The 11,955-nt window shown below is 41.9% G+C and overlaps 1 protein-coding gene across 3 annotated transcripts in view; it reads right to left on the reverse strand.

Annotated features, from left to right (window-relative positions):
* Window positions 1-5,173, reverse strand: part of pex5la (peroxisomal biogenesis factor 5-like a) — a 73,505-nt gene extending 68,332 nt beyond the window's left edge. For 2 of the 3 annotated variants that reach the window (XM_084010942.1, XM_084010941.1), the window contains exon 1: window positions 5,068-5,151. In XM_084010942.1, coding sequence (XP_083867068.1) covers window positions 5,068-5,088 — 21 coding nt within the window. In that variant the 5' untranslated portion in view covers window positions 5,089-5,151. Of the gene's footprint in view, window positions 1-5,067 lie in introns of all 3 variants that reach the window. The other variant, XM_084010943.1, reaches the window with a different exon arrangement.
* Window positions 5,174-11,955: the final 6,782 nt, after the last annotated feature.

Genomic DNA, 11,955 nt, shown 5'->3' on the forward strand with positions numbered 1-11,955 from the left:
TAACTGATTATATATTTAACATTATGGAAAATTAAACTGATTTCTCTTTGTACTGTAAGAGCGTCACATCTTCTACAGGGAGGGTGACTGTGACATTTCCTCCTTGACACAGAGTGGTTATCTAGTTGATGGGTACAATAATAGTTTTATAATCAGTTGACATATTTTAAAGTGTAATACATTTGAAAATGAAATGAAAAATAAAGGTTTATGTTGTTACCAAGTTGGTTACCTGTCAAATACTGTATTGGAAAATACAAAATACAAAAAAACTTTTGGATTTGTTTGGATTTTCAATAACCAGTGCGGATCTATTAATAGACAATTACATATTAGACTATATTAATATACCGAATAATGAGGAAAATAGCAGAAACTACTTCAATACATCAATGGTAAAGACGAGACAGTCACCAAAACATAACCTTTTAGGGGAAAAATATTAGTTTTCACACACAAATTAATGCTGTGGGATCATGAATCGCTATTAAAACATAATTGAAGACGTAAACAAGTTATCAGTCTAAAGACGAGGCTTTATGGTTCCTGACAAGTTCATGTGTCTGTTTTGTGAGGGGCTTAAATACTCAGGAAGCCCAGTGTCTTCATTTCAATCCCATCACCGCTCTGGTTTTGTTGTTGTCTTTTTGAAATCAGGATTTTAACCCAGGATGAGATTTTCAAACGGGCGACAGTGATCGACACTCTCAAACAGACACACCCACCCGCTGTCAAACGTTGACTACAATCAACTGTAATGCGATATATGACAGAGGAGATATGAGACAAAGGAGCTGATTTCTTCTCAGCATCTCGGGCCTCCATTCAAGCCAACATAAAATAAACATAAGCATGAAATAAACACACTGACTTTGTTTCAGCACCATGACAATAATGCGTGCCCTTTTTCCTCCTCCTTCCACTCCCTTCATCCCCATCTCCCATATCCTCATTCATCATTCACACCCACATGTGAGACGGTGTTTTCACATCACTTGTAATGAGTTCATAGGATGGACTGTTGGGTGTGAGAGGAGCACAGGAGACGGTGAATGGCAAAATGACCATTTTCCCGTGCTATGTGAGCAAGAACAACACAATCAGCTTATAGGACAACTGCTGCTGAGGTATGCTTGAATCCCTCTTAGTCTACCCTCTATTTACACTTTACGAGCTCCAAGAGCTGCTTAGGGCCTCTGTAGAGCTTTAAATAACCGACCAGGAAGAGGGAGAGATTCCCATTATGCCCTCCACTGTCATCACAGACTGAGCACTAGATGCCAGCTACCTTGGGTGAGCACAATGTAAATCCTTTGGGTTCAGAGATGCACAATTGAACTTTAGATCAGTGCCTTGCATGCAGGAGCGCTGTGGTATGAAGCTGCAACTGTAAACCTGAAGCACAAGCAGGTTCTAACCATTAACTGCAGGTTAGTAGTTAACGGTTAATCGTTGACATTCTAAAGCAACTAGCTTCTTTAAAGATTGTGTCGCCATTTTCATTTTTTACGAAAATATTTTTCCAAAATGCAGCCACTGATCAGCTTTCAAATCGGCACTGAATCTTGCAGACTTTGAGTTTCCTTTCCCTCCCACAAGGAGAGCAGTGCTGTCTGTGGAGCCCTTCGTTCCGGCCGGATACCACCTGATTTCACTCATTATCCCGGCTCCTGAAATAGTCAGGCCTATTAAATCATTCTTAATCAAGACCATGGTTCATTAAATCAAGCAGACTTTGAAATGGTCTCTGTGGGGAAAAAGCGTTTTGGACCCCTTTGTCATGGCTGTATCTGACCACCTCGGCTGTGGCAGAAGTCTTGATGAAAGCCTCTTAGTGCCGCAGTGAGGCTGATGGCCTGATCGACTATGCAACTATGACTGATGGGTTTATTCTTGCGTGGGCTCCCGCTGGCGTCGTGACGCTCAGTCGACTCGTCCGTAAACCGGTTCGACTGCCGCGCTCCGTTTTTTACTGCTTGTCGGTTGATTATTATTACAGTTCTCCACCATTAAACACTACTTTTAGCATTAATTAGAATATTTTAAATCATAAGGAGCTTGTAGCATGTTTTTTGTTTTGTTTTTGCATTTCAAAAAACACATCTGATTATGTTAATTAACTGCATTTTAATGTGCGAGTATCAAGTGTATGAAAGCAGGTTAGCAGGGGAACGGGAACTGTGGTGACAAGAATCAGGACATTTACAATGGGGAGGGGAAAAAAAGAGTTTTTCCACAAATATCCATAATGCCAAAACAGAAAACAGGAAATGCTGACAGAGAAAACCGATGACGAACAACTCTGTGATTTTTATATTGTATTCCTGACCTATTTAGTTGTGCAGAGTTGTGGAGGACAATCTCTAAACAAATTGTCTTCGCCCCATAAACCAAACCGTATAAACAAATCGGGGAACTTAATAAGAAGGATGGTGTGAACGACTGAGCTCATCATGAGACTTTATCTACTTCTGATCAACGACATCCATCCAAGTTGTCCCCCAGGGAACCTGGGAATATGGTAATCAAATTATATAACGTTATGTTTAACAGAGCAAATATCCGGAAGGCCTTGGAACATCACTTCCATTGTTTCCAGGATGTCTTTTATACATACAGTACATGGGCTCCCGTAATTAGATTCACTGTAAACATGAATACCGAAGCAGGGGAAACAATACAACAATTACTCTGCCATCTATGATGTCAAAATGTTACGGTACCGTGCCATCTGAGGGAGTATGGAGTGAGATAATCCCAAGGACTTTGTTATACGAAGTACATCAAAGCTGAAATATTCGGTACATTGATTCCCTATTGATTGATAGAGATTAGCGGCCGTGCTGAATCAGCTCACCTCGTAGCATCTTCACAAGAACAGCAACGAGGCTGACATCCACACTCCTGAATTGCTCTTCTTGAACTGCATCAATCTTTTCCCGACACTTGATACAACGCTACCTTTATTCACACGTTTATGGGACTTTTGAGGCAAAAAAGCATGATTGGATGAATTGAAAGTTACTTTTCTGCCAAGCAACACTCCCATCTACACCAGCCACGAGGACGAGATTAGGCGTTGTTTGTGAAACTCTTGCCAAGGTATTTGATCCGCCTAATATTGTGTGCAGATCCGTCGCAATTATGCAGAGTGTTTATGAAAATACCTCGCGCTCCGTGGATTATACTACCACATATCAACACACCGGGTCAGGAACGAGGACTTGTCCACACAACCGAACGCCTCCGCAGCTGTGCTCTGAGCTGATAAATCTCGCTGATCAACAGTCATGTAATAAATATCCGATAGCTCTCATTACAAGCGACTAGAACGCTGCTTCGCTGTTACATCAAGAAGTGTGTTCATCATGAGCTTTGTTTAAAATTCTAAGCTACAGCTCCCAACTCTCAATGATTAATGCCCGGAGCCTGCATTCAGAGGTCGCATCCACACGGGGAAATATGTCATAAAGAAGATACTCAGGGGCGTACTCAACATTCATGCAGTGTTTTACTGTGTTTTAAAGCAATATATATTGTGACTTAAATCAAATGAGTGCAAGATATGACAAAGCTCACTCGACAATAGTCGAGAATTCAAAAACTCCCCTTTTCTGAAAGCATATTTTTGTTGCACATCGCAATCAGATTTAAATCATGAAGAATTAATGTTTATCTTAAAAGAAAAACAAGTTTCATCTTTAGAAATTTGTCCCCCCCTTCCTACTGTCTGTCTGATAAAGTTCTGGCTACAAATTCAGGTAGCTCCGATGCACACTTGACTTCAAGGAGAAAGTGTTGTCAACATAAAGATAAATCCACCAGTTACGCAGGTGAGCGCCGTGGCAAAAGATCCATTACTGACAGACAAAGCATTTGCTGCCAAATTAGCCCCGTATAATGTTCGAGAAGGAGCAGCATCTTGTTACAGTTCAGGCACGGCGTAATGACATGCATGCATGTGATGAAAAACATATAAGATGTAGGATAATTGAAACATTGTGGGATGAAACATGGAAAACGGTGATTAAAGTGTCAGTTCTTTGATCACGTGTCTTTTACCTCCCAGAACTCAGTATCGCAGGCCTTTTTTGTCGGCCCTAAACAAACACAAATGTGGATAATCCAGACGAGAGCTGCCGACCGCCTTTCCATGCATTTTCAATGAGTACGCTGCTTGAGTAATATGTCATGAAATATTAACTTTGGTCTTTAATGCTCCCGAGCACTGACTCAGGAGCGTTCTTTTATTGCATAATCAACTGTCTGGGAGCTGAAGTTTTCTCTGTCAAACATCCGTCCACGCGTCTAACATGGAGAAGAGGGCTATCAATAACAGCTGAGGAAGGATTATTGTTTTGCACTATAAGCTTATTGTGGTCAGATGACAACGTGTGATGCGTCTTCTGCAGGCAAGGCCGAGCTTTTTCTGTTTCCAGCTATCTGGTCACCATGTTTTGAAGATGTTGCAGACCTCCTTAGTTGAGTTTCAGCCTCTACACATGATGCACCACAAAGTATATAGTGTCAGTAATGTAGATTTGAAATTGACGTCAGATTGCGTGACGTCACGTGTGCATAAGCATGCACGTTAAAGAGAAACCTAATGATTCGTTCCCCCCCGGTGTCGTGGCTGCCCTGGTTATAGGTGTAGCCTACCTCCTGTTTACATTTGTCATTCGCCTGCACGTGCAGTAAGTGCGCTACAGTAGCGCTCGCGCTTAAGTGGAGTACGTGCATGTGTAATTCCTGGATCATCTCTTCCAGGATATTTACGCAATCTGTCCGCTGTTTTCGGAGAAAACGACCCCTGGTTAGGTAAGAGGTCAAAATTAGCATTTGTTGCCCATTTTCAATAACACCATACGCGGTCTACTTGCCTCGGACTCACCGTGACTAACACATATCCCTTGTGGTAAAAAAAAATAATAATAAAATGCCCTTGACATGAATTAGCTTGCATGTAGAAGTGCACCCTGATCGCATCACTTGATTTGTTCCGTCACAACTAAAACAGTTCGTTTTCATGGGAAATGAAAAAGGAGAAGAGGAGGCTGGCTGTCTTACCTGTAAATGCCCCTGGTACATATTGAGCACGCCGTGAGTCGCGGATCTCTCCGTCAGCGGCTCTTTAGACTTCTTCCAGACTTGTGAAGCAGGCAGTCGGGCTGGAAGCGGGGCTGTGGAGTTTTGGGACGGGAGGTCCGGAGGAGCACGCGGGGCACGCGGAGCGGAGCTGTCCTCTCCTCGGGTGCTGAAACGGACACTTTGCGCTCTTCCAGGGTTTCTGTGCGCGGTGACGGCGAGGCGCGCCTGAGCGCGACGGCGGACCTCACTTTAACCTTTCCTCGCAGCGCGCTGACGCTGGATTATGACAAGTAGAAGCCTTTTGGGTTTTTGTAGGAAGCAGGAAAAAAAATAAAAAAACCCCACCGCGATTAAAGTCTTCAATCCCGGACGCAGTGCCGTGTTTCCACGTCTCTCTCCTTCTCTCACCTCGCCTCTGTCTCCCTCTCTCCTCTCCTCCTCCTCTCTCGGCTGTGGTCTAAACGTTTTTTTGACGCTCCTCGCGGTTCATCCTCTTCTTATAGTTCGCTCCTTTTTCCTGTTTGCCAAGTACTCCCTCTGACCCAGCCCTCCGGTGCCTCCTCCAGTGCTGACGTGCTCCACAAGGAGGCACACAAGAACATTTCACTCACACTTCAGAGCGTGTTCACAACACGCGCCGTTTAATCCAGATTTTATTTGTGGGGAAGTGTCCATCTGTAGTTTCCAACACATATGTGCATTTAAAGTACTTCTTAATATTTTTTTATGGTTAATTTGGCTTAATTTTTTGGCCAATTTCTGTGACCGTTCAAATGTTGAAACATGTGTTTCTGTTCCTTGACTCTCTCCACCATATTATTAGGCAACATATTGTGCAATTTCCTAATTAAAAAGACTGTGTACAGCACACATAATGTCTGAAAGAGCGTGGTATCTGCATGTGAAGGGCAAATTAGCTGTTGTTCCCAGTTGTCCAATTAGTGGAAGCAATTATATAACCAAAACTATGCAAGTCCTATAGTTTCCAGGTAATTGTGTTGGAGAACAGATGAAAAATGATCTGGTGCGAGGGTGTGAAATACCGTGGGAGGTACTTAAAAAAAAAAATCATCAACATCAGCCACATGTAAACAAACATTATTTTAAAAGTTTTTACAAATCGTGAATAAGACGCTGAATAAGACATTTTTATGCGGCCAAAACCTTACAAGTAACTTTCACTAACAGAAACTTCCAGACCATTGTGGCAACAGTCATAAAATAGCTACATCCTAAATCATAGGACATAGCTTTGTTGTCTGTTTGTCTCTTTTTGAGACCAAAATGTACCAAATAAACACTGTGTTTTAATGAAGACTTGAAACTAGCAACTGGGACCATAAACGCATCTTAAAATGTTAACTTAGGTAAAAAAAAATAATAAATAAATAAAAAATCCAGTGCAAATTTTTTTTTCTCATAGACTTCTATTCATTCAGTACAATTTGTTTGCAACCAGAGGAGTCACACCCTGCTGGATATTAGAAAGAATGCAGGTTTGGGGACCAGAACTGGACGACATCACCTTTGAGCAGCAGATTCAAGTGACAACTAAATAAAGTGTCTTTTTTTTCTTACAGAACAACATACAGTGAACGCTGATTGTGCCTAGCTCAATAGAGCAACACTTACTTAATGTAAAAGAAAATATTTTAGGATAAAATTACTATTTTTTTTAAATAACCTAATTATGTAAATACATTTCACAAAAGAAACATTTAACAATACATCAGTATGTTTCAGTGGAGTGAATTCAACTGTGAAGCAATGAAAACAGAATGAGTTCCAGAAAAATATCAACGTACATATAAAAAATATGCAACAAATAACATGTTGCACTATATTCATGAGCTCCAACTGATATGGAGAGTTATGGATGTGGAAGTCAGTGGTTCAGGACACCGATAGCCTGCGGGAAGAGACTCGTCCTCATCCTACTGCTCTTGCCTTGAGGTGTCAGTAGCTGCTCCTGACCGCGGCGGAGAGAAAAGCCGGTTGTTGTGGTGATAGAGGGCTTTAATGATCCTGTTTCTCATTTTCATATGCAACTTGCTCTGCCTTTACATTATATATCAAGGCCTGCTCGTATCCTATAAATACCTTATCATTCTTATCTTAATAAAGCTGAATAACAATGTGTGCTGATCCATTCACACTTCTTGTTCACACGTTTTCAACCCTTTTCTTACCTTTCACATTAGATGTACTTGATTAGCGAGGCCTCACGAGTGAATTTTCACCTTGCGTGTCAGTGGTGCTGGACGCGTCGGAGAGGAGCGATGGGGCTTTCCTTGATGTAGACAGCAGCAATGTTTCATCGATCACGGCTGAAATAACCACTATTGCTGCTTTGTGCATGATGTGGAAGTCCCAGCTACACCAGCTAATCAAACGCCGATCCTGTCTGAGTTCATAACATCACCCAGAGGTGCTCGGTGAATTTCATTGACCTGAATTCACTTTGAATAGCAAGACACACATCGGCTGGTTTACTACAGCGGTATGTTTTTTTTACATCTTTCCGGCGCTACCTGGCGCAAATACGCGTCTATTCTCGTCTTTGCACTGACTTTATATGCCACAGCATCACATGCAAAATTCACTTCGCATTTCAACACCTTAAGGCCTTTCACTAAACTTAAATTTTGTATTCTCAACTTTTACTGGTGTTTAGAAAAACAATAAGCAACAGACAGTAATATGTAGCTGACACCCAAACCACTCAGTATTATGTGTTGTGCAACAAGAGGAACAGCAGACCTTTCCATCCGCAGTGTTTTCATGTTCTTCATGCCCCGCCAGATGAAAAAACATCCAGCCTCCAGCATTAAAGCCAGCATGATTATTAGGCTCGGTGTTTCTGCGTATGTTATTCACCGGAAAAACCCCATGCCGCATGGCCATGCTGCGTATCAAAAGACACTCTTTCATTTTCGCTCCCACATGTTTTTTTTCTCAATTAATAATGTTGTTACACTCATGATTTGAGATGACAGATGTGTACAAGCTGCCCTTTAATCTATTTTTAGATTTTTTGGGGTTCTGTGTGCTCTCTCGGCCATCAATCTCCTTGCGTTGACACAGACGTGAGGCAAACGTAATTTCATGTTAAAATCAGGGGATTACTTCTCCGCACAAAGGCCCAGACTGCCTGCGCTCTCTGACGGACAAACGATTTCAGTCAAATTGAAATGTTTCATCTGCCTCTGAAATGTACCAGCTGAAAGGGAGAAAGCCATTGCATTTTTATCAATGCTGAGCAGGAATTTGAGTGAAAAAAAAAAAAATCATAATTGGAGTCATCGGTCATTCGTTGCATGTCTATATTATGCCACATTACGGGCTCTTAACAGAAATCCTCAGAATTGATTTTTGGTTGTTTTAAGTAAAGATACAAAGGAGTGTGCAGCCAAATGATGTGGGGCAGTTGTAATTAAAGGAATAAAAGTTGCCTTTAATCAGTGACTTCCAAGACATAATCACAGAAGGAGAAATGGGAACCACAACAACCACGAACCACTGAGCTGCTCTTTTCAGTCATAGCTCCACTCAGAAGTCCATGTTGGAACATTCTGATTTTCAGTGAAACATTTGCTTCAGGTAGAGTATCTGTATGCATCCCGAGGCTGAGAGTATCTGTCATTTCTATGAGAACCTTTGCATCTGTTGGCACAAACTATTGCTGGATTAAAACTGTTGGAAAGTCAGTTGGTCCATCACTTCACACTCTCAACACCTGGGGAGGGATGAGGGATTCCCATGAAGTTGTAGACAATCATCGTCCCCAGAGGATGAAGTATTCCAAGTTTACTGCCTTTTCCTCCAGCACTATCATGAGATTAACTTTTTACTATTACATGACATTGCCATGACATTTGGTACACATACTCATGTTCCACTCAGAATTAATTGGAATTACTTTAATATTCCATTAACTATTCAGCTACTGCAACCCGGAGAGAAAGAGGACTGTTGTATCATTAGGTGCGTTTCCATCAGCTGTTTAGATGCGCATCTAGATGTATCGCATCGGAAAATGATGATGGAAACGCCGTGATTCGCATTAAAATCCCCTGATTCGCACAAAATGAAATACGCTCGCTATGGCCGGGTTTTGGTTGATTCGAATGGGATGGAAACAGCTGTATGCGAATCAAGTGTGACGTAGCGCACTTTCACCCCGACTGCTTCCGGTGTTTGACATTTAAATAGAGACCTCAACCACGCCGAACTGTCGGGACTCTCACCGTCAGAGCTTGCTGAAAAGCCCTCGGACATCGGTCAAACACCGGCCCGCCCAGCCCCACGCGAGTCCACACAGGCGGACTCTCCGTCGAACGCGAAACGCCAAGACGCGCAGCACGCAAACCAGCCGGGAGACAGACAGCTGAACACGGCCGAACTCGGGCCACTTGTGCCCACAAGGCTGTGTGAAAAGCCCATGCACCTCACCCAAGCACCGGCCGGTCCAGCTGGTGTCACCGGCAGGAAGACGACGGAATGTTTACAGGCTGGTTGCCATGCCAACCCGCGGAAAATCTCGCGTGACTTAGAAAACTCGCGCGAATTTGTAGTTTTCTCCAAAGTCCGTTCTTTTGATGGAAACACACATGATTCGAATTTCTTTTAATGCGCATTTCCCAGTAATTCGAATCACTTTGGATGGAAACATGGCTACTGTCATCTACGGAATCCTTGACTTTCCCATTTGTGGCATCAGTAAATTAAAGTCAGACAGACTTGACATTCCCATTTTAATCGGCATTATCACCAGGTTAATATTTAATACTTGAGTTTATAAAATACTATATATCATACCTGCAAAATGAATGACCTTTTCCGCGGTGTCTCCACACAACCTCACTGTAATTTTTCTCTCTTTTGAAACTATTTTTATAAATTCAACAGCGATGAAAGAAGAGCCGCTACAGTATGCGTCAATTGATTTTGAATCAAAACACTGACCTCGCTTAATTGTTTAATGAGAGAATCACACATGAAGAGTATTACCTCTTCAGATGAGTGTTTATGATAATTATGATAACTTTATGGTAATACAAAGGGCTGTTTTCATCATCGTTGCTGGTGCTAAAACATATTGTGAGCTGTACAGCCTTTTTGCTTGCAATACACTTTGTATCCATGACACAATTATTGACTCTGATGAATGACAGTGTAATTAATTACATTACATGTCCGCCTTCAAAACTGGATCAATAATCCAAATCATTTGGATGAAATATATTATATTATATTTCATATATACATGTGATGTGCCCATTTTTAACAGGACCAAAAAAAATCCAACAGACAGATTTGCTGATGAAAATGTAAATCTCCTGACATCACAGTTGGTTTAAGTCGTGTTGAACTGCATTTAGGATGTCATGTAAAATAGTCCATAGTTACTGGCTACTACAGTGCCACACAGTAGAGCACACAGCAGAGAGTACAAAGCACTTCACATCTCCAAAGTAGTGCCCAATATAAGTACAATCACACATTTCTTACAGTGCTCCGCAGGCACACTGCTCAGTTTGTAACTGGCTTTTCTTCTACAAACAACGGGTCAAAGACTGTCAACACAATTCTGCACCTCAATTCATGATCGAATGGAAATTGCCATCTTGTGTCCTCTGCCATTTTGCAGTCACTTGTGTATTGTGTGTTTGTTTTTACGTTGCGATAGAGCGCAGTGACGTCACTTGTTTGCTTGAGACGGGTCTGACCTTCAGTTTTCACAACCAAAGCTATTAGAGGAAGTGTTTGTTTTGTTCTGTACTCGTTGAGAGTTACCAGAGAGGCCTCAGTACTGTAGTTCGGACTCATATTCAGAGGAATAATAAGTCTTGTCTATGTCTGCAGGTTCAACACCTGAGAACTGCATGCTCCATCGTGTCCCTTCAGACAAAAATGTGATTTATTTTGATTTAGCGCACGGTGTAACTATCACGCTAACACCTAATCTGCTGTTTGGAGGACAAGTCATTAACAGTCATCCAGCACGACACAGAACTGAGGAGGAGAATGACAAAAAGTTAATAGAGCAAACAAATTATGGCAAATGATCTCGAGCAGCAGTCGTTTTGGACCCGTTTACACTCCGACAAACATCTTTCCCCTTAAGCCTCTGAATACAGCAGCTTTTTGGTAAATGCAGGGTTTGATAATATTTTGTTTTTACAGTCCTGCCAAGGCCACAGATGACACTTTTTGACATTTTATAGTACGACTGCCACTGTTAGACATCCATAGACTAATGGCACTAGCATGAAGAGAATATTTATCATCTAGATGGTTCTGGAAATTACTTTAGAACAGCGGAACATGTTGTTTAACCACCATCTATGACGATGGTGGTTAAACGATATCGATGGGATGATATAGAGTTTTTTACCACATATTGCGATAGATAACACAATAAGTTGATCATGGTGACTTTCCTCCCAAGTGACTTGGAAAAACCGTCTGGCTCTAGTGAGAAATAGAGCCAGGAAAGCAATATACAATCAAGTTTCATCTTATTTTTGTTCCTATCCACATTCTGTACTTGACATAAAGACGTGAAGCCGCTCCGAGGCTCGTATTCACCCAGCAGAGAGTGGATCTAAAAGCTCACCTGGCCAAGGGTTGACAGGTTCTTTCAGCGCTTTAATGACACTCGCCTTTCAGTGGTTTACTGTTTCTTTAGCAACGTCTGCAGTGAACCGACTCCACTTGGAGTTTGATTAAACAAACGGTCTTAGTTAACCATGATGTATCGGAGGAATTTAAACAGCATGTGTTGGCTTCCTTCCCCCCTTCGGGTAAATAACAGCCTCATTCACGTCTGAAGCCTGTTCTGACACAGAAAGGATGAGGATCACC

This window comes from Eutrigla gurnardus (assembly GCF_963514095.1).
Source record: "Eutrigla gurnardus genome assembly, chromosome: 6".
NCBI classification, from domain to species: Eukaryota; Metazoa; Chordata; class Actinopteri; order Perciformes; family Triglidae; genus Eutrigla; species Eutrigla gurnardus.